Here is a 26287-nt window from a genome sequence, read left to right on the forward strand (position 1 = left end):
GAGGATTCTGCAAGGTACAGTGATGGTATCAAGCAAATGCCTATTTGAGGAATCCAAACTCACAGTAGTACATTGGTGCGGCGTCTGGGAATTTCACAGGGATGGACGAAAGTTTGATCACTCGAATTCCCTTCTTTTCTACCTTTCTTGCCAAGGATGATCGAGCAGTATGGCTGGAGGCCTTGTCCATGTAGATCCATACCTTTGTGATTTCGTCACCGTATAGAGGAGGAGGGTTGTGTGTATATCATACACAGGAGCCATGATGTTCTTCTGGAAGTAAACTTCATTAACTTTGGTGTTGGAAGGCATTTCGACGAGTGGTAGAGCGTGGACGAGCGGTGGCTCAGTGGTAGAGCGTTCACCTCCGATGCTTGGGGTTCCTGGTTCGATCCCAGCTCGCGCCGTGTGTACTTTGTGGTGAACAAACACCGTGCTCGTGGGTTTTCTAGGGGTTCTCCCGTTTCCTCCCACTTTCTTCATTCCACCATTTCACTCATCTCTCATCATCACCGTCTCCTTTAGCCTAACCGGCATAAGCGTGGGACGTAAAACTTAAAGATTTTATTTTCAAACCCCTTGGAAGACTTTTTCTTGCACTGCAGCACTGTTAGAATGACTCTTATGGTTGGTTTGGCTGTAGAAAATGGATTGAACTGTGCTGGCCTGGTCGAAATAGAGCCACACCACATCCAGTTTACACACCCATTTCCACTTCTCTCCTAATGTGACGCTCTGTAAGGCGATGTCCGCACGCTCTGTGACGCGCTTCCAAAGCGAGCTTCTTCCAGATAATATTGAATACCGTGTGGTATGGCTAAACTTCTCTGTGTTAGGAAATTGTCTTATTTCTGTGCCCTCCTAATGGCGCAACTATATTGGTGATTCATACGGGCTGAGGCCGTCTTCTCTTCACAATTTTCGGTCGACTACGTATCGCAGGAATCTGTTGGGCACGTTGCTGGATGATGAGACCCAGAGTTCAAAAATTTGTGTTTCGGGTCATGAATGAAGCGCAATGGGCACAAGTTGTTGCATCTTTTCGCACATGTTTCGTGCGTTTTACACAATTTCACCACTTGGATTCTTTAGCACCTTTACCCTCCCTTTTTTCTCATGTGTTTAATGAATTCAAATTATTTTCACTATTTGAGCAGCTACGCTAAATTTCAACGCTTATTATGTAAGGAGAGCTATAAAATCATAATATTCAGTCGCAACCTTAGATTGCGAGGTTTGAAATTATAACAATGAAAGGTGATAGCAAACTTGGGCGGCGATTTTCAGTATTATAAAGTCAGCGAATAATTCCCTGTCATAACCGAGTGAGATACTTGGATAAAATCCGCAATTTTCTTGAGCGAAAACTCCGACAAAATTAAAGGATTCATTCGTGCTCTACATTCAACAGACGTTTCAGGCATCATGTATACCCAACGGTTCCTCAGAGATGAAGACCTAGAGTTTGGACTTGTTATGCTGCATGGCTACAATTATTTGCCCGATGTAACTGGGAGTTTGGAAGGAGGGGGTATGAAGAACGAGGAACAATGGACGAGTCTGGCAGGTGTGAGGGACAACTTTGACAGATTTGACTATGCGAAATTTGAATTAAATTTGAGAACAATTCGGATGTAGAAACCTTTGCAACTTCAACTGAACTCTCTTTCCGTGTGCTTATAAGATATATTCCACTGGTTTCTGTTGATGTTGAGAGGAGGTTCTCCGCGTACAATGATCTCCTGGTCTCCAAACGATACAACCTTACGTTCGAGAACATAAATATGTGTTGTGCATAGTCAAATACAATTTGTTGAAACGCAGTATCTATCTTTGTTTGTGTAACATTATTTTCTGCTATTGTTGAATAAATAATATTCATGTTACTGTTTTGCACTTAAATAAATTAATTTTATCAGCACCTTTTCGAATACTTTTTCATGATATCATAACCTTGCACCTTAAAATCTGGTCCTTAGTTATCAAGTGTAGGTCCCAGTGTAGCCAGTAGTATATCGGGACGTAACAGTGGTTAGTTAAATACGTTTTTCGGGAGGCCAGTGAAAGTAGACTATTTTTATTGTGGGCAACCATCTGTACATAAATTGTTGATAATATTATCAAGATTTCGTGTATTAATTTTTATTTTGTATTTTGTTCAAGTGAGTGAAAGTACCATGACAGCAGATACAAACAAAGATCATTTATCAGCACCAATAAGCAACAAGTGTCTGATATGTAATGCAAAAGTGAGTGCATCAGCCAGAGGAAGTTGCAATATATTTCAGCGTAATGTTGTCAGTGCATCTCAGAAACAGTTAGCAAACATTATATCCACTATATTGGAATGTGAAATTTTAGAAGGTTGTGTACATAGTCAGATTGTTTGCAAAAAGTGTTATAAGCTCATCAATGACTTCGATGACTTAGAAGTGAAGTTGACTGACTTGAAGCATGAAATTACCAATAAATATAAAGAAACTTTAAAGTATCAAGGAATTAAAGCAGAACCGAATTGTAAAGAGCCAACATCTGAAATACGGACAGAAGAGCAAAATGACAAGTTTAGTTCACCATTAAATGAGGACCATAGTAACGTGATAGCGAAGCCACGCAAGGAAAGAAGACGCAGCCGATTTCAAGAAAAATGTAGAAAGGAAGCACAAGATAAGAAAGATGAACAAAAGGTAAGTTTATATTTATTAATAATGTTGCACAGGGCGCAAAATTTCTGGTCGTCATTGGCGACTAGAAGTTTAGAGCTGGCAACCAGTGTTTAGTAGGAATAATTTTTGCCTAAACTCACAGGACTGTGCAGTTTCTGTTTCGCACGAAAATAAGTGTCACTGAGTGAGAGAAAACTCGGAATGTGAAGTCTTCACAAAGTTGTAATTCGCCCCTCCTTTTCCACCCTCAATCGAAATGGTTTGCCTACTGGCGTGTCAACACGAGACAAAAGGCCGTGAAGGGAAGGTCTCTCATAATTTGTACGTGAGAGATACTGGCGACCATCATTTTTGGATTGGCGAGTGTGTCTGACTTGGAAATTTTGCGCCCTGAGTTGCGTATACTTGACTTCTTTACATGTTAGCATGTGTAATTTTCATAGACAAAAAACAAGAATGTGAACATCACTGCTTCCGTATATCCATTAAATGTATATCAATTGATAACAGCATACTGATTGCTAAATGATTGATAATCATTTTTATTATCATATATAGTTCGTGTCTTCATAAATGTGTTTTTTTGTTCGTGATAATCAAACATGAACTACTCTGTAAGTTAAAATATTTAGATGTTTAGAAACGAAAAGCTATACAGGTAATGCTTATTACGGTTTGTTCGGCATCGTATTAGCACGTTTCTAAGGAAGAAGTAAAGTACAAATTTATAGTACTTACATAATACTGTAATGCAAAACAATGATTTTAAGAAATTTTTCATCATTTAGTAGCATACCATCAAAGGCTGTGGTGGCGCAGTTATGTTATCAATCTGATATATTAGAAAACACATCCGTCCTACCGTTTTTATGATTTTCAAATTTTCTGTTGAAAGAAACATATTTGTGTCAATATGAATGTAGAAGTGGAATGTTGTCTTCCCTTGTTTATATATATATATATATATATATATATATATATATATATATATATATATTCTGATCGCTAATTGCAAGATCAGTGTAGCAGTGTAGTATATCACATTTCAATACTATCCCCCTTGTACTGGGAGCATAGGAAAGAGGGAAATAAGAATCACGAATGAGAGACAGAAACGTCATTTCCGCCCTCCCAATTAAGCTACACATGATATATATAATTTCTACGTATTATGCTTCTTATTTCATATCCGTAAAGCAATTTGGAAAAGAGATATTGTTATTTAAAAATAATTCTTTGAATATTCTATTTCCTTCAAAAAAATGTTCAGGCTCCAAGAAGATTTAATGACGGAACAGGCTTTGGCTCCTAAAGCTTAATTTACAGATATCTTACTCAGTAATGGAAAATTTCTCGAACAGTGATTATTTCAGATTTTTTCTCGTCTCACATATTCGGTACACACAAGTAATATTGTTATGGTGTGAATTTACTTATAGATTGTCAGTTACTTGAAAGTAAGCAGTATCTTCTTTTTATGTAATGATGCTTTTTTCTTCCATCTTTCGTTGTGGATTTTGTCTTTTTCTAAATTCAAATATAAGATACCTTTCTTAATGTACATGTTCGGACTATGATTTAATGCTGCGCCTAGCGAATACAGAAGGCTGTTTCAGCCTTATGATAGTGAATTACAGACCCGTGCCCAAGGGCGTAAAACCCCGTTTCCATCAGCGATCATGTTGGATGTGAGAGCCCCGTTGGTGAACGATTGCACGACATCGTAGTTTCCACTGAAGGCGACCTCTATTGAGCACTGCCTGATCCAATTTCGCCCACTCCTCGCACAATTTCCAAAGGCCACCAAGTGTGGTTGCACGACGCTTATTGATGTTCCGTTTGAGGAGGCCGAAAGCACAGAAGTCCATAGGGGATGCATCTGGTGAATTGACGGGGATGTCTCGAAATGGGATAGCCTTTACACCTGTCTCCTGTTCCATACGTGTCATGTAGACCACCGTTCGTTTGGCAGTATGGCTGCTGGCCTTGTCCTGGTGGATGAACACTCTGTCAGTGTCATTGCCATACAAAGCCGGAGCATGTTGGCGATAAATGGGTTCCAGTACATTCTCGATATAATAAGCTGTAATCACCGTGACATTTGATGACACCCGGTGTATCGGAAGCTTTCCTTTTGAAGAGAAACCCGTCACTACCATAAATCCCTTTGGAAAACTCTCCTTGCAAGAGCGAATTCACTTTGCATGATCGGTTCCATCACTGCGGCGGTAGTAAATTGCACGCATCTGCTGGAATCCTGTCAAATAGACCCATGCTTCATCTAAGGTGATCATATAACGCCATTTGTCACCTGCCAGGTAACCTTCATACAGCCTTTTGCATGCCACCCGCCATTCTGCGATGTGCGTTGGTTTCAGAACATGAACCCGCCGCTTGTGTGCACTTCTGAATCCCAAATTGTCGCGTATGATTCGGTGTACAGTTACAGTTGACCGTACAACACGCCTCGCTATGTCACGTTGGGTGGGTGGATTCTCCTGGTTCACAAACCGGCGGACCATGGCAATGACGTCTTGACTGCGTTGTGGAGCCGGTTGCTTCTTTTGCCCCTTTTGACGACGCATAGCAATGGTTTGCTCTAGGTTTGCATTGCGATGGATGGCTGCATTAATTCCGTTATCAGATACTGTGAAACCTTTCTTCTTGCACTGTGTTCTTATTCGGGTGTAGCTGTAGCCTATATCAGAAAGTGCTACGATGTAGCCCTCCCAAAAAGGGTCGATTTTCGGCGGCATTCTGTTCACACACGGCTCTCCTCTGCACGGTTTGTACACAAGTGTCTGGCTACTCCGTACTGCGTGCGTCACGTTGCTGACGCGAAACTAGCGCCTCTGGTGTCGACTGCAAATTGCTACCACAAGGATGAAACAGCCTTCTGTAAATAGAAAAAAACGAAGGAGGTGAACTGCCAGTGTTTGTCATGTCTCCCATGTAACTTTCCATACTTTTATAGAGATTTTTTTTCTGGTACTTCTTACAAAAGAAAGTAAAAAATAAACATACTTATTGTTTCATAGACTTGTACTAGACTTTATATATAATTTGAGCCAATGCGTGATCCTTTTTCGAAGAAAACAAAAGTAAGTTTAAAGACAGATTATAAGGGAAAATGATAGATACACCGTATGCCTCGCATCAGAGTTTGTTGACAACGCTATGTAGAACTATGCGGGGGGAGGGGGATTGCATATAATGTAACTGATATTTGACACATTATTTGACTACATTATTAATGAAAGGTACAGAAACATTGGTGATTTTGTTGCTTTTTAAGAATATTTAAAATGAAGAGAAATAACCCGTCTTTCATACTCTCTTGTGTGCGCTGATGCTAACGAGTTTATTTTTTATGAATGTCTCTCTTATTGACTGTTTTTCACACTCCTCGCCGAAAATTTTGCAGTAATTTATGTATGATAGTATATACAGGGTGTTCATTTATTATGTAGCCAAAATCCACTGGTGAAATCTTCACACCTAAATAATAAATAAGTCCATATGAACATAGGGCAAAAAACGCGTTGTTTCAGTTACGAGATACCGAAATCGAGAAAATTTGTAACTCGCACATGATTACACCGGCGCACATGATTTTAGAGAGAGGCAGAGGTGGAAGAGCGAGACATATATCGCAGCTCCCCCTATAAAATCCGTTTCGCCGATACGTCCCAACTCTAAAACATGGTTATTTAGATAGACAATGTATTAGTTTCTGTAATATTTCTTGACCGCCTTTGATATCTCTCATAGTTTTCGAGCTAGGCAGCATCAAAATTAGTTTTCTCGATTTCGGCATCTCATAACTTTGAAACAAAGCGTTTTCCGCCCTATGTTCATATGAACTTTTTTATTGTTTAGGTGTGTGGATTTTACTAGTGGATTTTGGCTACATAATAAATGAACATTCTGTATACTAATGACAATATATATATATATATATATATATATATATATATATATATATATATATATATATATATATATATACTAATTTTATTGAGATATGCCACGTACGTAATCTTAGTGTTTAGTAAATAACTATTCTAAGACCGTGAAATTCTGAATATACTGAGTGAATGAATTCTCACCTATTTGAGATAATTTAAAAAAATCTAGATACTAGTAGAACCTGCGTTCTCTACACAGCGCATCATTCACATATGAGCATGAATCTCCTTGTTATTCCTCACATCTGTACATGTCCCTGTACAAACACAAGTGAAAGACGTCTTGATAAAAATTGCCAAAAGATACCATAAAGGAGAGATTTTTCCGATTACTTTTTCAATATCTCGCACCGTTGGCAAGATTTGAGTCTATTTCCGGTTTGAGTTTTTAATTCATGTATGATCAGCGTTTTCTTTCTTCTTGCATACAGTATGTAATAAGCAAAAACATTACACACACAATTAATTATAATGTCAGTGATATATGGTGTTCATTGGGCAAAACACTCCAAACAATAAAGATTCAACTTAGATTGGAGAAATGGTTATCCTGGGACATTCCATGTGAAATCAACCAATAAAATGGCAAAATCTGACCTGACGATCTTAGATTTTTGTAAAAATTGGTACACAGCTTTATTACAGTGGGAGATGAAAAAATACCAAATATTACCTCTCTCCTCCTGAAAGTGTCCCCATACAGGGTGTTCAAAAATGCCAAAAAACGGAATTTTTTTCAGTTAAAGCGATTATTAAAAATTGTCATAAAATGGTTAATATGTGCACTAAAGACGTCCTGAAACAAAAGAATGAAAATAACATGTATCATTGTATCCAATATAAATTTAGAAACATCCATACTGACTAACAAGAATAATGACTTGTATTTAGTACTGTTCGGAAACGTAATAGCTCTCTAAATAACTCGAAATGTGGGTAATTGTGTAAATTCAAATGAATACATCAAGAACCAGGCAAATGGTTATCGATCTGAACCTAGATATTCACATGGTCAGTATCTTGCAATGTTTGGTTTATGTTGAATTTTGAATGCCCAAAATGCAACTTTGTTGTGTTTTAGTACACATATGAGACTACAATCTAAACAATTTTGAAAAAATTCAGAGGGGCATTTCTATGCGAAATTCAAAATTCAAATCTTAATTTGAATTTTTGAAGTGTTATTTTTTATCTTCCAGGTTTTTTTTAATATAGTACGATTTGTAGAGCAATCTTTAAGCTTTCCAATGGTGTTCGTTTCACTTCTCTAGTGCACATATTAACCATTTTATAACAACTTTTAATAATCACTGTAACAGAAAAAATGTAATTTTTTGACATTTTGTAACACCCTGTATGGAGACACTTTCAGGGGGGGAGAGGTAATATTTGGGATATTTCATCTCCCACTGTAATAAAGCTGTACACCAATTTTTACACAAATCTGAGATGGTCAAGTCTGATGACTTGTTGATTTGACATGGAATGCTTCTCCTTCGTTTTTCATCATTTGGACATGAAACAAACGCCTGAGAGAGATACAAACCCCGTATACAATTATGTTGTGTTGGAATGTATTATGCGTAGGACATGATACTTTAGTTTTTTTTTTTCTAATTTCAACACTTAAAGTGTACCCGTAAAAATGTAATTAAGAAATAATGGCCATGTTTTTTAAATATTCAATTAGAGCTGGACAATCTATGCAAAATTTGCAATCGATAAGTGAAAATGTCATTTTTCTAGAGCCTGCAGTTTCCGAGATATCATTGTCGAAAGGATTGGCCACAAACATATAAACGTCCACAAACGTATAGTTTAAAAGAACTCCAAAGATGGCAGCACAATTCATCTGCATTGATTTTGGAAAAGGCTTATTAAAATACAAAGGCTTTGATCAACAATTTAAAAAAGATAAACTTTATGAAAACCGAGTCTATTTAAATAATTTATTTAAAGTACAAATACTTTAAAATATATGTCTTTATTTTAAAATATATGTCTTTATTAAACGTGAAATCACAAATAACCGTAAATCAAAGGTTTGAAATCCAAAGTTATAGGTTGGAGCTCAGGCGCTTTTGTTGCTATTGTAGCATTTTAATATATAGATTATTATTATTATAAAGGTAACTAAGAAAGTTCTGCCGCTTTTTGTGGAGGTCTGTGTTCAATTGGCCCTCACACCGTGAGTTGAATGCGAATGGAAACAAGGCGAGTATATCTAACATAGTACCTGGTTGTGGTAGTTACACCGTAAACTTGCGTAAGCACAGAGAGAACATGAGACCTGCACAAAACATCATAAGGGCGTGTATGCTGTACGAGTTCAAACTGGAGTCAAACGCTGCTGCAACGAGGCGGAAGATGGGCCAGACCTTTGGTGGGGGTGTCGTGACTATGTGGACAGTGCAGAGGTGGTTTAACAAGTTTAAGAACGGTGACGAAACACTCGAAAGTGCACCACGTGCCGGAAGACCCAACACATGTACAAAATGAAGATATTCAGGTAGCAAATGAGGCGAACAGTGACCAGACATGTGAGGAACTGGGACTACAATTCAGTGTGAATGGAGAAACCATTCGGCAGCATCTCCATCAACTTGGGAAGCACTACAAGTTGGATCGGTGAGTCCTGTATGATTTCACTCGCTGCCAGAAGAAAACGCGAGCAGACACCTGTGTTTCTTTACTATCTCGTCTGAGGAGGGAGCTATTTCTGGACAGGGAGCTATTTCTGGACATATGATAAGTAGTTAGTCCTGTACGAAGTTCCACAGCGCCGTCATCATTGGTCATGAAACGGTTCCAAAACAGCCGAAACCAGCACTGCACCAGAAGGTCATCCTATGTGTTTTGTGGACTGCTCGCGGCATCGTGCATCGGGAACTGCTGCCAGCTGGTCAGAACATCAATGTAACTGTATACTGTCAGCAGCTGAGCCATGTTCAAGAAAATCTCAAAACCCTGGAGCCAGCACTTCTGAATTGCAAAGGGGTCCTCCTGTTACAGAACAACGCTAAGCTTCACGTGGGTAGGATGACCCGGGACACCATTCTACGCCTTGGATGGGAAACATTATTGCATCCGCCGTACTCACCAGACATTGCACCGTCCGATTATCACCTGTTCTATTCCCTGGGCAATCAGCTTAGAGAACGCCCGTTCAAATCCCTAGTAGAGATGCAAAATACATTTGATTCCTTCTTCGGTAATGCCCACCGAGTTCTACCGCGATGGAATCCATGGCCTTCCAGAACGTTGGTAGAAGGTCGTCGATGCTGATGGGGACTATTTTTGATCTTCCAGGTAAGTCTTAGTTGACGTATCGCTGTTCAAAGGTGGTGGGTGAAAAAGCGGCAGAACTTTCTTGGTTACCTTTATATAATAATAATAATAATAATAATAATAATAATAATAATAATAATAATAATAATAATAATATACAAGGTCAGTGATAGCCGATGCCGTCATACGCCGCTGGCTTTTCCTCTCCTTTATGATTTAACCGAAGTTTGTTCCTATTTTCTTATTTTATGAACATTTTAAATAAATGATTGTGTTTATATTCGAAATGACAAACTCATTTTTACATTTAAAATGCCCGGGAAAACAATGCAGTAATGAAATTTCGAGAACATTGTGGCGTAGAATGAAGGAATTATCGATTTGAACCATTCTTGACCCAAAACTGGGCCAGGAAAGGTTTCTTCATATGTGTTTATTATAGCGTTACAGTGATTGCATTACTTAAGGAAAAGCAAGCAGAGAAGTGCAGTGATCGCAAAGACTCAGTGTCCGCTTACTTCTCAGACTGGACAGATTATTCCGCGCATATTAAGTATGTGGTCGGAAAGTAAAACAGGATGGATATTGGAGGAAGACCAGTTTGAATTTCGGAAAAAAGAGGTACCTGAGATATTATTGGGTTGATGAAAATGATATCAAAACCAGTTCTCGACGTAAAGAAAGACTTGTATTTGTGCATCATCTAGTGGCAAAAAGCTTTCGACTGGATCAATTGCACTAAACTTCTATAAATAAATAAATCGGAGTCAACTAGAGGGACCGTCGACTCATTCGCAACCTGTACACAGGAAAGAGAGTGAAATTGAGCTTGAACCAAGAAGAAACTAGAGTCAGACAAGGGTGTATGTGTCATCCCATTTATTCAATGTTTTGAGTGCTTAGTGAAGGAAGCATTAACGTAAGATGGAAATTTCAAAAATTGGGGGAACAGATCATCAATGAGGGAGGTATGCGGACGACACGGTTATTATAGCTACAACCGAGGAAGGATTACAGAAGATGATGAACTGAATAGTTGACACTGGGAAACAATATTTAATGGAAATCAACATCGAAAAGTTGAAAGTCATGAGTATATCCTGTCGAAACACGCTCTTAAGGATCCGAATAGAACAAAGAGAGCCTGAAGAGGTTGATCATTTCAGATATTTGGGAGATATTTTGTCGAAAGTCGCTTGCTGCACTAAAGAGATCAGATGTCAAGAATTGCTGTAGCAAAAGAGGCATTCAACAAGATAAAAAATTACTTCTAACTGGTAGCCTTAACATTTAACTAAGGAAGAAGCTGGTCAAGTGCTATATATGTAGCATGGGATTGTGTGTTTCAGAGACTTGGATGTTACAGAAGTTAGAGAAGAAATATTTACAGAGTTCTGAAATGTGGTATTGGAGGAAAGTGAAGAAGATAAAATGAACAGAAAGAGTAACGAACGTGATGTGTTAAAACGAGTAGGAGAAAAGAGGGCGCCCTTATCTGATATCGTTCGTAGAAAGGTCAAATGGATTGAACACATCTTGCAAAGAAATTTCCTTCTTCATACCGCCATAGAGGAAAAGCAAGCAGTAAGAAGAAGAACACAACTTATCGATGATTTAAAAAAATAGAAGGAAATATTTAGAGTTGAAGGAAGAAGTTGAAGATCAAGAAACATGAAAGAACTCTTCCCAGATCCTAACCCAAGAAGAGGGTGATCTTTTAGTCCCAGGACCTGCCAACAGGCAGAATCCATAATAATAATAATAATAATAATAATAATAAATAATGGCTCTGTGAACAAAGGTAGATACGTGATGGAAGGGGCCTGAATGTCAAACTTAGCACCATCCTAAAACTGTTTGATCAGTTCGAGATATTTTTGTCACAAGATTAGTCTTTTAACCTTGAAAAATTTACTGCATTTATTTTGACACAGAAGTGGGTGACGAAGAAGGTTTATGGAAGTCGCGAAATTCAAATAATGTATAGAAGTATTCGAGATACGCGGCTAAGGCAGATTAAAGTTCAGATTCAACAGTAAATTCCAAAAACTTGCACGATTTTGAACATTCTTGGTACAAGGGTAGAATGCCAAGAAAAGTCACTAACACAATTTACTTTAATCACATGTTTGTAGACTTTTCCTCCTGGAAAGCTTACAAGAAGTTTATAACAAATGACGATCGGATTCATATTGCAAAGTGTAAAAACGAAAACAAAAAACCGCAGCTCACACGTACTTCTTGGTAGTCAAAACTCAGTAACAGGAGGAATCTGTTTGTGAACCCAGAACTAAGAGCCAGTAAGGGACAAGGGGGCATTAATGTTCCAGTTTTTCCTGGAACTGACGAGCTTATTTACATTTATTGTCACAGGTGGAAGGACGAGAAGAATAAAGAATGTGCCGTAATATTTTGTTGATAACTAGCATGTTGAAATTTACAACATTTAAATCATACAACACAAATGGCAAGCTCAGATAATTATTTATTACTTGTAATGTTTTTATATAGCACAAATTATATTTACTATTTGTTATTTGGTTGGTTGGTTTCAAGCTGAATATATCTCTTTATACTATACAAACTGATAGTCAAGTAATAAGCAGTTGTTGCAGTAGAAATGCGTATGATATGATCTACAATATTGTAGTTATTGCTTTAAAATGCCACAGCATTTTATTTATTTTCTGCAGTATATTTTCTATTTATTTATCATTCACCTATAACAGAGCTATTGCTTCTTTTACAATAGGCATTGCAGTAATTGACATAAATATCAGTACGTATTACAAAAATGAAAAGGGTAAGTGAAATGTTGGCCACTTTTCAATGGAACCGATGGTGACCAACATACAGGATTCACACATATTGTCTAATGAAAACAGATTTATTGAATCGTTTCTGAATACACTTTGATCTTTAGTCATGAAAAGTTTGCGAAACACCCAGGTTCGATTCCTGTTGAGCACTCATGTTCTGATTTCATGTTAAGCGCGTGTAATATAGCGTAGGTGCTGAAAACGATATTAAATTCTAAGACAACTAATCAGATAACGTAGCAAGTATTATTTCTGCAATATATAAAAAAAAGTTGCATGTAATAAATATCTAAGTTTGCCATTCGCACTTTATGATTTAAATGTTGTAAATTTAGCATGCTAATTACTTACAAAACGTTGCTGTATGTTTTAAATGTCGTCAATTTAGCATGCTAATTACCTACAAAACATTGCTGTACATCTACACTTGTCTGACATCTTGAACTGCGTGTATGACATATTTTCTCAAAATTGAAACAGAATTTTGGTAGATTTCTACCACTTTCGGTTTTAGTAGCGAGATTTGACTGGAGATGTAATATATTCTCGGGAAGCTTGGTTGACTGCAAAAAACAGCTTTTCGCTATCTATTACCGTTTTTACTCTATAGTGATAAACGTTAAAACCGGAAGTTGTTGATTTCTGTCAGATCCGGTTTGAATAGAAGGTTAAGAAAGATGATGATGATGCCCATCTTAGAACGCTAAATCGATTTTAGAAAAACTCTTTTCGCTATCTTATCGTTTGTGGTCTATGTAGATCAATATTAAAGCCGGAAATTGTAGTGGATTTCTGTCACTTCCGAGTTTAGTGGAAAGGTAAAAATAGAGATTAAATGTATTTTTGGGACATTTAACCGATTGCAAAAAGTTGCTTCTCGCTATGTATAACGTTTCTGTTGTATAGTTTGTTGTATAGTGGTTGATTTCTACCATTTCTCGCTTTAATATTAACTCCATAAAAAAACTTGAATCCTAAATTTTGACCCTGTACATCCTGACCAAAATTGATGGTGATCCATCAAGTAATTTTTTTTTTTTTAATCTCTTGAACGGATGAACACACACACACACGCCCGCGCGCAAACAGATAGGCTAAATATTCGATGGAGAATGAATTGAAAACATGACGTAATGTTTTTCCACTATTTTACTGTAGGAAGAATGTTTGCTTGTAAATTATTATTATTATTATTATTTTACATAGTTCCCTCACCGTTCAAGGAATTTACGGCATCGGATAAGAAGTGCTTCGATACCGCGAAAGAAAAATTATTTTGGTTGACGCTGCAGCCACTCTTGCACCGTCGGTTGAACTTTCTGGATCGAATCCAAGCTAACTTGAACTTTTGCCGTATAAGGTGCTCCTTTAATGGGCCAAAGTTGCGGAATCTCGATGGTGCCACATCTTCCGAGTGTGGCGGATGTGGGAGGCATTTCAAGCGTAGGTCGTCGATGGTTTCCATGGTTGCACGAGCACAATGAGGACCGGTATTATCATGTTATAGCAAAACACGCAATGTCCACAATCCCCTTCGCTTTGTGCGTATTGCGGGCTTCAAAATGGTTCTTGAGAAAGTCGATGTAGGTGACCGATTCCATTTCAAATCGTCCAAGCAAACCACAATTGGTCCCCATCATAGTCTCAGATTTCATTTATCTTTTTTATATGGGGTCTACATGCAATATTATTAGACCCATATTTTTTCTTTTTGCTGAAAAAAAATTTTCCTTCGATTTACAGCCTTCCAAAATGGCTGCCCTCCTCTCGGATTGCTCGAAAAACTGAAAAACATGTCAAACTAAAAATTTTATTGTAGAGAAACGAGTGTACTTAGTAACATAATCGCAATAGCAGGAAGAGTATAAAGTTGTATGTTTCGGTGGAGGACCAAAATTCGTTTATTGATCCAATAGGAATCGCGCAATTCACTCGCAATGTTGCCAACTTTGGTGAAATTTTTGCTAACTTCAAACATTTATTTTTCTGTCCTCACGAGCAAAATCAACCTCTGCTTCTAGCATCGAAATCTACTCCATAAGATGTCTTGAAAATGTAAAGGACTTATGTTTCTAATTATTACATACCACGTTATAGCATGATGAAAAGCTGAAAATTTCATTAAGACGCCATTTTCTCAAAAACCCCACCTTTTAAAAATCTTTTTTTTTTTTTTTTTTTTTTTTTACAACTATTGGAGAAGTACCTAAGTATTTAATATCCGTTAACCGTTCATGCGGCTGCAGCCCCTAACATTCGCAATTAATTATTGAAATTTCGATTTTTGTACTTGAAATGTAAATATTTCCTGCGGACATTTAGGTCCTATACACAAGGCGATTTGAAAGGGAGTATGGAAATTTTGAGGGATGAATCCTGACATCAAATCCAGTAGAAAAGTTCCTATAAACATGAGTCGAATTCCGCTTAGTTTTCGAGTTACAGGGTTTCCAACTCGAGACCCAAAATCTGCTCTGGACAATTGAAAATTTATATATTTCACATTAAATCAGAAACTATGTGTTAAAGTTATGATGAAGTTCCGAAAGTTGATTTGTATCAATATGATGATTTTACGTTAGTTCCAATTCGGTTGGCAGTGTTGCCAACTTGGCAAAACTTTTGTTTCCAAACGACACTACGTGGGTTTTATTTGATATTTGGTATTCATTAATGATTGTAAACATCACTTGAAACACAATTTTCCCCACATCATCACAGTTTTCGAAGACTTACATGTATTTCATTAAAAGGTATTATCTCGTGCGTTATTGATAGCTCGCGCAACATTAAGTGAATTTCACTTGATGTTTGCCATCATTAATAAGACCAAAATCTCGAATAAAAACTACGTCTGTGTAAGTTGTAATAATAATAATAATAATAATAATAATAATAATAATAATAATAATAATAATAATACATGAAGAAGAAGAAGAATATGTATTTTTTATTATTGCAAAACCTCTCATAACTCCACGCATCAAGTTCGAACTTGTTCAAGAAGTTCTGCTGTGACCACGAAACAGTTCATTACGTGATTCGGTGTCGTGAACATCGTCCTCGTGTTCTCTAGAACCATGAAAATTGTTTTAACTGGTTAACATGACATTATAGCGCATTAGTTACAGTGTTTGTGTGAATAACAAGAATTCCTATTACAGTAAGGACCGTATTAAATGTGTTGATTATTCTAAAAGGCATAAGAGGATTGTATATAGAAAGAATTCTTGACAAAAATTTTATCTTGCGGTAAAATATATGTATTGCGTACAGCGCGCGTCTGCCAAAACGTAGTATTAAGAGAGGGTGATTATTTGTGTAAACGGTGCTTTGAATATTTACCGTCAACAACGTGAATGTATGTGAGACATTGGTGACCACGGAAGAAGGTGTAAATATGAAATTATGCACCAGCAAGATAAAGAATCTGTTCCTCTCAATGTAGATTTGGAAACCATTAACCAGACAGTTAACATGCTAAACATGAATGTGTAGCCATTAAAATGGCAGTTATCGGTGAAACCTAGACTACGGTGAAGCATTCACCTCTCAAAATTCTTCATACTGCTTTTCAAATCGCTTTGTGTACAGGACAGAAATAATCATCCTCCCCTAATAGTATGTTTGGGCAGACACGCTGTACGCAATCTATATATTTTACCGCAAGATATTTTTTTTTTGTCTAGAATTCTTTCTGTTTACAATCTTCTTACGGCTTTTAACATAATCAACATATTTAATACGGTCCTTACTGTAATAGGACTTCCCCACTGTTATTCACACAAACACTTTTAACTAGTGCAGTACAATGTCATGTTACCAGTGAAAACAATTTTCATGGTCCTAGAGAACACTATTCACGACACCGAATCACGCAAACTATCAATAACGCACGAGATAATACCTTTTAATGAAATACATGTAAGTCTTCGAAAATTGTGATGATGTGGGAAAATTGTGCTACATGTGATGTTCACAATCATTAATGAATACCAAATATCAAATAAAACCCACGTTGTGTCGTTTGGAAACAAAAGTTTTACCAAGTTGGCAACACTGCCAACCGAATTGGAACTAACGTAAAAATCATCATATTGATACAAATCAACTTTCGGAACTTCATCATAACTTTAACACATAGTTTCTGATTTAATGTGAAATATATATTTAATTTTCAATTGTCCAGAGCCGATTTTGGGTCACGAGTTGGAAACCCTGTAACTCGAAAACGAAGCGGAATTCGACTCATGTTTATAGGAACTTTTCTACTGGATTTGATGTCAGGATTCATCCCTCAAAGTTTCCATATTCCCTTTCAAATCGCCTTGTGTATAGGACCTAAATGTCCGTAGGAAATATTTATATTTCAAGTACAAAAATCGAAATTTCAATAATTAATTGCGAATGTTAGGGGCTGCAGCCGCATGAACGGTTAACGGATATTAAATACTTAGGTACTTCTCCAATAGTTGTAAAAAAAAAAAAAAAAAAAAAAAAAAAAAAAAAAGATTTTTAAAAGGTGGGGTTTTTGAGAAAATGGCGTCTTAATGAAATTTTCAGCTTTTCATCATGCTATAACGTGGTATGTAATAATTAGAAACATAAGTCCTTTACATTTTCAAGACATCTTATGGAGTAGATTTCGATGCTAGAAGCAGAGGGTTGATTTTGCTCGTGAGGACAGAAAAATAAATGTTTGAAGTTAGCAAAAATTTCACCAAAGTTGGCAACATTGCGAGTGAATTGCGCGATTCCTATTGGATCAATAAACGAATTTTGGTCCTCCACCGAAACATACAACTTTATACTCTTCCTGCTATTGCGATTATGTTACTAAGTACACTCGTTTCTCTACAATAAAATTTTTAGTTTGACATATTTTTCAGTTTTTCGAGCAATCCGAGAGGAGGGCAGCCATTTTGGAAGGTTGTAAATCGAAGAAAAAAATTTTTTCAGCAAAAAGGAAAAATATGGGTCTAATAATTTTGTATGTAGTTTCTTATTTTAAAAAAATAAACTAAATCTGAGATAGTCGTGTGGACCACCCTGTACGATTTGAAATGGAATCACTCAGGTGATACTAGTGACTGTGGTACTGGGGGCATGTAGTGTTCCAGAATAGTACCATTCTTTTCCCAGAATAGTCAACATGACTTTCCCTGCAGAGGAGCGGCTGCGAAGTTTCTTCGGTTTCAGCGAAGAAGAATGTAGCCATTCTTTGCTTCCACGTTTCGTCTCCGATTGAAAGTAATTCACACAGTGTTCATTCCCGGTGACAATGTAAGCTAGAAAATCCTCACGCTTCTCTTCATAACATGTGTCAACTCGCTAATCTTTCAATTCCTATCGAGAACCCCCTTGACGGGCACTTTTCTGTAGCGGAGTTCGTCATGCACTATGTATTGTACTGAACCGAAGCTCATATCCAGCAAGGAAGCCATTTCAGCCAGGGTAACACGCCGGTTTTCCTGACAAACCGATGTGTTGCGGCTATGGACTCCTCTGTCACAACTCGAGAGCCTTACCTGGGGGGCGCGGTGGCTCAGTGGTAGAGCGTTCACCTCTGGTGCTTGGGGTTCCGGGTTCGATCCCAGCCCCCGCCAAGTGAACTTTGTGGTTGACAAACACCGTGCTCGTGGGTTTTCTCGGGGTTCTCTCGTTTCCTCTCACTTTCTTCATTCCACCATTTCATTCATCTCTCATCATCACCGTCTCCTTTAGCCTAACCGGCATAAGCGTGGGACGTAAAACTCAAAGATTTCATTTCGAGAGCCTTACCCTGGCAGGGAACATCAGTCAACGAAGTCATACTTCACTCGTAGATTTGTCGTTTTGACAGACAGGCGTTTCCATATTTTGTCTTGATTCTCCGATGAATATCAACCAGTTTCATACTTTCACTTCATAAAAATCGAATAACCCCATGCTGTTCCTTCCTGGTGCAGCTGCGTAGGTGCCGCCATATTGAATCAGTTATTGCATAGTTCCAGTCCCATCTACCGACACTGCTTTGAATTACCAGCTCGGAAAGACGTCAAGGACTGTGTCTACACATTCCAAACGCCTAGAAAAAAATATTTTATGCCACTTTTACAGTTTTCGTTTGATTTTCCCTCATATAAAGGAGTTTTCGTAAACCAACTCTTTAAAATAGTAAATCCTGAAGAAGTCTTACCAACCAGCCAACAGAAAATTGTAAATTATGATATCATCTTCAACTGTAAATCAGATTTTAGGATTTTTGTCCCAAAGAAACGTAAGAATTAAAAAAAAATGTCCAATTAAACCCTAAAAGCCCGAAAAACGCACATGGATCCAGGTGGGTTTTCAAAATAAAAATTGTTTCTCAAACTCATACAGGAACCATATTACATTATTATTATTAAGAGTAACGAAGATAATAGAAATTTGTATATACTTGTGACTCAGCAAAATAAATCATGTTCGGTGGTACTTTTTATCATTTTGAGTTGCTTCGAATAGTCTTATTACTTAAAAATTTTGCTGTACTTGTACATAAATTGGATAAAAAGTGATGGCGATATTGCTCTCAGAGGGCTGTGTCTCAGCACTACGAGAGTTCCGTAGCTGATAAGAGAATATAAGGTGATGAAGTGTGACGAGTGGTCACGACTGTGTTTTATTCAACTGAAAGCAGCATTGCCGTAAAGTAGAAGATCAAAGTAGAAGCACTATAACAATATGTTTCGGGAAGACGAACAACGTACATGTATCAGGATTAAAGTGGCACGTGGCGCAGAGCACATCAATGTTTTCAGGAACTTCGTGACGATCTTTTCGCCAAATTGAAGGAGCCACTTCACGGGGAACACTACGACACAAGGGAAACCATCATACGTGCTATATGGCGGTCCCTGCAGAACATCGACAGAGATCGGCATGCTTGTACTACACCTTCCATACGTGTGGCAGAAGGTGATAAGAGGTGAGAGGCGATTACATTGAAAGAATGTTAACAGGTGTTTTTCTATGCATAAAGCCAAGTAGGGCTTATAGTAGTGTTGCCATTACTTTTTATCCAGTCTTTGTACAATACAAATATGTTTCATGGTCATTCTCACCAACATCACCATTTTGTCCATAATTTGTACAAATTTGATGTCCTGCTTTCACTGCGACAGCATTGAGTGTATTTGTTGTGTCTGTCTACAGAGATTTCATTTTTAAAAATATTCTCTCATGTTTCAGTAGTGCAGTTGGATATGTAAAGAATGAAAGAGATTATTATTTTGTAGTTTTGAAATTTGTTGAGGATATTCCTTTCCTTCGTCTGGTGTAACTTGCTTTAGCTTCTCTTGACACGCTTTCCTTAACCAAACATTATTATTCATAGAATTTACCCATGTTAAGATCCTCATTTAACAAGAACTATTTTTAAGCTATATTAGGAGGTCAAAACTAGGCCAGCTTACAAAAATTATCATCGATTTTGCTCCTTCAAAACCTGATTCCTATTCTATGTGCAAACGTTATATATTTATTATTAATTTACTAAGGTGATAGAGTTCCATCGAACGGTGTCTCATTCATTCATTGCTCTGTAAATACAAATTTAAGGATAAGTCTGGTATAGATCTCATGTACGAGCTAGGCCATAAACATTAATATGTAATTTGAAAGTTGACTTCCCTTATCCATTAAGATGTCTTCACTGGAAGATTTGTTTGATTCATTAAGGAAAGTAGTGTAATACAGTTGCAAATCGATATGGAACCTAACTGTCAATAGTAGCCTTAGGTGATGTAATAATATACTGAATTATATGTAAACAATCATACATATATATGATATATTTGTACAAATTATATATACATTATATATATATACAAGTGTGAAGTCTTACAATTGTACTTATCGTTTCAGGAGAACAATTTAGTGTACGATTTCGACAGATGTGATTCGCCAGATAACGCTACTGAAGTTGATGCCTTCCGACTCCGTGATCCACTTCTCGATGAAGATGAACCGAGAACATCTTTAAGTGAAGCAACATCAGAAAATACTTCCCAAGAACAGGAACAAGATCATTCATGTAATAGCGATTTCATTCTAAATCACACGCAAACAGAAACAAGTGTTGATAACACTGATGAAATTGAGAGTGATAAATGTGTAAGTTGTGTGGATAAAAAAGGAAATGAGTACATGTGTTGGTTGTGTAACGGAACGTTACTAAACATACAAGAAGTGGAGACACATCTGAAAATTCATGATTTACATGTTTTTGTTTGTGAATACTGTGGAATGGGATTCAACAAAAAGAACGTGTTGTTAAATCATGTTGATACTCATATCAATGAGTTAATCGGAGAATTTCAGTGCCAGATATGTTCCAAAACGTTCGAGAATGGTAAGCAATTAAAGGAGCATCGAAAGACCCATATAAGTAAAAATTACGGTTGTGACGAGTGTGGTAAGCAGTATGTGTCGAGACGATTGCTAGAAGAACACAAAAATACACATAGCGGGATTCGTCCATATCGATGCGAGGTATGTTCAAAAGATTTTGCATCGAAATATTGTTGGAAAGTGCACACGAAAATTCATGAAGTGCGACCAAGACCGTATTCATGTTCCGATTGCAATAAGACCTTTTTAAGTGCACAACATTTGCAGCAACACGAAAAGACACATTCCACACAAAAAGATTTCGTATGTGAAGTATGCGGAAAGGCGTTTGGCACCGCGCGGAATCTCGAAGTGCATAATGTAGTTCATACGGGACTGAAACCACATGTGTGTAAAATGTGTGGGAAGGGTTTCGCTCGGCGTGCGGAAATTAACGACCATCTGCGTACGCACACGGGTGAAAAACCGTTCCAATGCGAAATGTGCGGTGCCACATTCAGCCAAAGAAGCAACCTTCAATCTCACAAGCGTGCAACACACTATGACGATAAGCGTTTTAAATGCGAAGAGTGTGGCAAAGGTTTTAAACGGCGACGGTTATTGGATTATCATAAGAAAAGTGTTCACACGGGTGAACGTCCGTTCAAGTGTGAAATGTGTGAGGCTGCTTTTGTGTACCCCGAACATTATAAAAAGCACATTCGTATTCATACAGGCGAAAAACCATATAAATGTGAGGTATGCGGTAAGGCTTTCAACAGTCGGGACAACCGCAATGCTCATCGTTTTATTCACAGTGACAAGAAGCCCTATGAATGCTTGGTATGTGGAATGGGATTCATGAGAAAGCCCTTGCTGTACAGCCATATGCAATCCCAAGGACATTTACAGGACTCCATTGTTATCAATCAACCAAGGTTGCCGGAAGAAAACACCAGTGAGGAGACCACGAACTGTATCGAGGCTAATATAGACTTCGATGAGCAAACCAAAGCCTTTTTAAGTGATACAAAGGATACAGTAATTTTGTCGGATGGGCTCTCGTTACAAACATACGACACCAAAGTGAAAACTGGGAGTGAAACAGACGATGTTACAATTGCTACTAGCGGAGTTGAACCCTTAATTATCGATACACCAGTCCAAATTACGGATGCAACTATTTCGCCCCTTTCTGATGATTTTGCCGCCGCTCTCTCTTCGCAGCAACGAGGACAAGATGCCTCGATGAGAAGTACTACGTTATTAGTTCCCGCACCATCGCATTTTATTTCAGAACTTGGGTCACTTTATCCAAACAATATAACTTCTGTAATGGGAAATAAGACTGGGACAACGTGCACAACTGACAGTGTTATCGGTTCACAGTTATCCCCGACTCCAGTTCAACTAGTTCAAATTAGATATCCCCAGCACACTGACAATAGATCTTGGTTGAATTTTGTGAGTCCGTAGACTGAACCGCATTCTATCTTGAGAAATAAGAACAATAATAACGGAAATTGTTTTAAGTTTTAGGCTTTCAAAAAGGTAGCTTTATTTAGTGCCAAGAGTTCATTTCACGATATTATTATTCATATATTTTGCACTTAATACTGTAAATAAGATTGGTACTTCTTTTGAAGTAAAATATTTATATCTGTATATAATGAATTAATGAAGTCTTTCCAGATGATGTTATGACTCCAGTAGCCATGATATGATAATTTTTATAATAAAGTCATATTTACAAGTTTTAAATATCTGCTGTTATTTATTGCTCGAGGAATGTCAGAAAGAATGGGAACGCTTTCATGGTATTTCCTTTTCCCTTGAGGAAACCACTGAGAGATTTTTTTTAGCAAACTTATGAACAGTTTGCGTTGAACATAGAAGTAAATATCATGAATAAAATACTTTTCTTCAAGTCTTATTATTAAACCATTTTTGAAGCAAGAAAATGTGGAACACCCAAAATATTCATTAGAAGTCAGAATACTCACATACTACACAACTGCCCATTAAAAATGGAATACCAAGAAGGAGGCAAGATAGAAGCGCTAGAGGTGGTGGGCAGAGACTTGATGGTACAGTTCTGCTTATTAAAAGTGGGATTGTTTTCAGAGACTAAGTCCGGAAATATGACCCAAGATCCTTACGAATTCCCTGTAGGTTTGGCTCAGTTTCCTTGCATTTTTGCCATGGCCAGGGGTAGAAATTGAACGATAGTATTACAATATGCGTATGTAAATTTCGATTTAGACAAATAAGATAGCTACAATACAGAAAACTAAGTCGCAAATGTGATACATTGTTTATATTTCTAATCTAGTAGTAAATAAGTGATGGAAATAGAAAAATTCTCATAACTGCAAACATACTACAATGATTAACCTTCTGCTTCACGTGATTGGCTAATTTGTTTCGTTGCCAGTTCGAGTGCTCCCAAAACACCTTTGCCCAATTACCTTCCTTGTCCACAACTAAGGTGTAATTTATGAGAAACCCATTGAAGTCAACAAGGTGAAAGGAAAAATATTTGAAAACATTGTGCGTTTTCTGGTATAAACTTGTGATTCATTCTTTTGCATAGAAGGTTGAAAGGGAACAAAGTAAAATCACAGTTACTTGAAATCTTAGTATTACAACCTAGCAGAAAATAAACCAAAACCTGAATAAATTTTGTTATGCATAAGATCCTTTTCTTTTTTTTTAAGCTGGGCTCTTAAAACGATATTTTTGTCAGTAAAACAGATAAAGAGTTTTGTAGTTTATTTTCTGTAAAGTCCTGTAGCAAGTAACTGTAATTAGTATTCAAACTAAACCCACACACGATAAGAAGAGTCTTTAAAATTATAAATATTTACAAAACATATAATGATTTGTTTGTTACTTATATCTCTGGTGCGCGAGGTCCCTGGACTTCGTGTTGAACACCCTGAGCGTGGTTATTCTCGGAGTTCTTTCGTTCCACTTACTTCATTCTATCATTATCTTGCATCTCATTATCACCGTATCTTCAATGCATAAATGTGGGTAGTAGTAAAATAAAAATTTGACCCCCCCCCCCCAAAAAAAAACTTGTATTTTAAACTAAATTTCATGACAGTTCTGTCTTCCGTCAGGAAGAGAAGTTGGAAAATTTAAAATGAAAGAATAATGTTGATGTTAAATTATGCTAAAATAACCTTTATGAGCTTTAAATTAATAGTATCCGGCGACTGAAAGAAAGTCGGATTCTTATAACAGCAGCTTATCTTTATGTATACTTACTTAATTGTCTCCGACTGATGTATCTGCATCGTATTTTCTTTACATTGCACAACTTAGTCTAATGCATAAGTTTGTATGAACCCAAAATATAATTTTCAACCCTGGGATCATCCGAACTTTACATTTTAACATTCCTTCGTAAATTCGTACATTTTAACCTTCTTTTTCTGCCAAGAAATTATCTGACACGAGACGGCAGTATTATAATAACAATATCATAACATGGATTTACATAGTTGTATATATATATTATTACGATATATATATTTGTGTGTGTGTATGTACACACTGCATTTTACACTAAAATCTGAGGGAGTTGGCAAGAGTCAAGTGGCGACCCTAATTTATTTACTACGTAAGTATGCAGAACACTAGTTATGTGGTTCCTTGGAGGATCCTGAAAAAGAAACATACTTACTTTACCAAATATGGGTATTAGATTCCCATGATGCCATTATCGAGGTTGGTCCCAGATTGTTCCTCTAGGCGAATCATCCTTAAGCAAGTCTTACATTGTTGTGAATGCACGCAGAGTAGGTATCGGAAGAGTAAGATTGAAGGAGAGTGAGACTCATAGAGAAGGTTCGATTCCGACACACCTTTCGTTCACGACAGCGTCTCACACTCTAATTCAGTACTTGCTTAAGCATCTCCCAGTATCATGTCCCTTGGATAAGATAGTGAGTAGTCAGCTATCTAAACAGCCTCGAGAAAACCTGTCATCAGCGCCAAGTTCACAGGATACTTATAAAGAAAACGGGGACGTTAGCTACAACACACTAATGGGATCGAGTAGCATAATATGTCTATCGACTGATCCTCCAAACCGCTGTTAGTGGTCATTAATTCTTAGAACAGTAATTCATAAGATAAATGAAATAATCCTTTCAAGCTAGCAAATTTATTACAGGACTAGTTAAAATAATTTATACAATAGAATTACAAAGTAAGAATTTCAAAGTAACTCTTTCTTTAAGGGTTTACAAGAATCGACTTCGACATCATATCTTTACCATTTATGTAGTCTCTTTTTCTTAATATTAATCACCGATTTGAATACTTATTGTTTCACGACTGTATGGTAGTTTACTGACGACCAAAAAGACAATGAAGTAAAGGAATATTTAAAGAATATCCTCTACCACGCTAGAGTTAAAGTACTAATTGCCGGAAAGATGTTAAAGTCCAAAGTTTCAGCCTCCCAACCTTCATATCTGCACTTTCTTTGCCATTTAGTAGAAAATATTAAAAATTAATTTCTTACATACCTGAAGAAGCTTCAACACGAATTGTTGACTGACACTCCGTGCGACGACGTTGAACCAAGACCCGCACAAGGCAAACACCACACAAGACTCACCCCAATTCCCCGAGAATTTCCTTTTCTAATTTTTATATGCGCCGTCTGACGTAAGATCACCCACTCAGAAACTGAGTCGGCAGAAGCCGTTCTTATTTTTTGGTTTTGAGATAAAGCTGCACAATTTTATCAAACACTGTCATTCCCTTTCTTTGGAAAAATAACGCAACCCAAGACTTTTAGGATGTGCAGGGACACTGACGAATTTAGAATAATTCTGAGCGTCATACTTCAGGAGAACTCAATTCCGTAATTTTCTTAATTGCGTAGAATAGAGATCTCAGAAACGCTCTGACTTTTGTTCGTCACGTACTTCAGGGAATTGTTTGTTGATAATTTAATACGTGTTTATGATCGGCTACTTATTTATGTCAATCTTTTCATCGTGGCTTGCTCTGTTACCTTTTCCAAAGGTGTGGGAGAATTAAAAAAAAACAATAAAAAATAACAATCATGTTGGCATGGTGCCTACAAGGACCAAATTTCAATAACGATCTTCTACCGATTTTCCCTAAGATTAGGGTCACCTCACGTCAGTAGTGGCCGAAGTAAATCAGTGGC

The 26287-nt window shown here is 37.2% G+C and overlaps 1 protein-coding gene across 2 annotated transcripts in view; it reads left to right on the plus strand.

Annotated features, from left to right (window-relative positions):
• LOC145660595 (uncharacterized) overlaps window positions 1-22854 on the plus strand; it is a 35605-nt gene extending 12751 nt beyond the window's left edge. For both annotated transcript variants that reach the window (XM_081725851.1, XM_081725852.1), the window contains exons 3-4: window positions 2164-2687; window positions 20629-22854. In XM_081725851.1, coding sequence (XP_081581977.1) covers window positions 2178-2687; window positions 20629-22569 — 2451 coding nt within the window. In that variant the 5' untranslated portion in view covers window positions 2164-2177 and the 3' untranslated portion in view covers window positions 22570-22854. The remainder of the gene's footprint in view (window positions 1-2163; window positions 2688-20628) is intronic.
• The last annotated feature ends 3433 nt before the right edge of the window (window positions 22855-26287 follow it).

The sequence above is a fragment of the Thermobia domestica genome, chromosome 9 (assembly GCF_964235325.1).
Source record: "Thermobia domestica chromosome 9, izTheDome1.hap1.1, whole genome shotgun sequence".
Taxonomy (NCBI): domain Eukaryota; kingdom Metazoa; phylum Arthropoda; class Insecta; order Zygentoma; family Lepismatidae; genus Thermobia; species Thermobia domestica.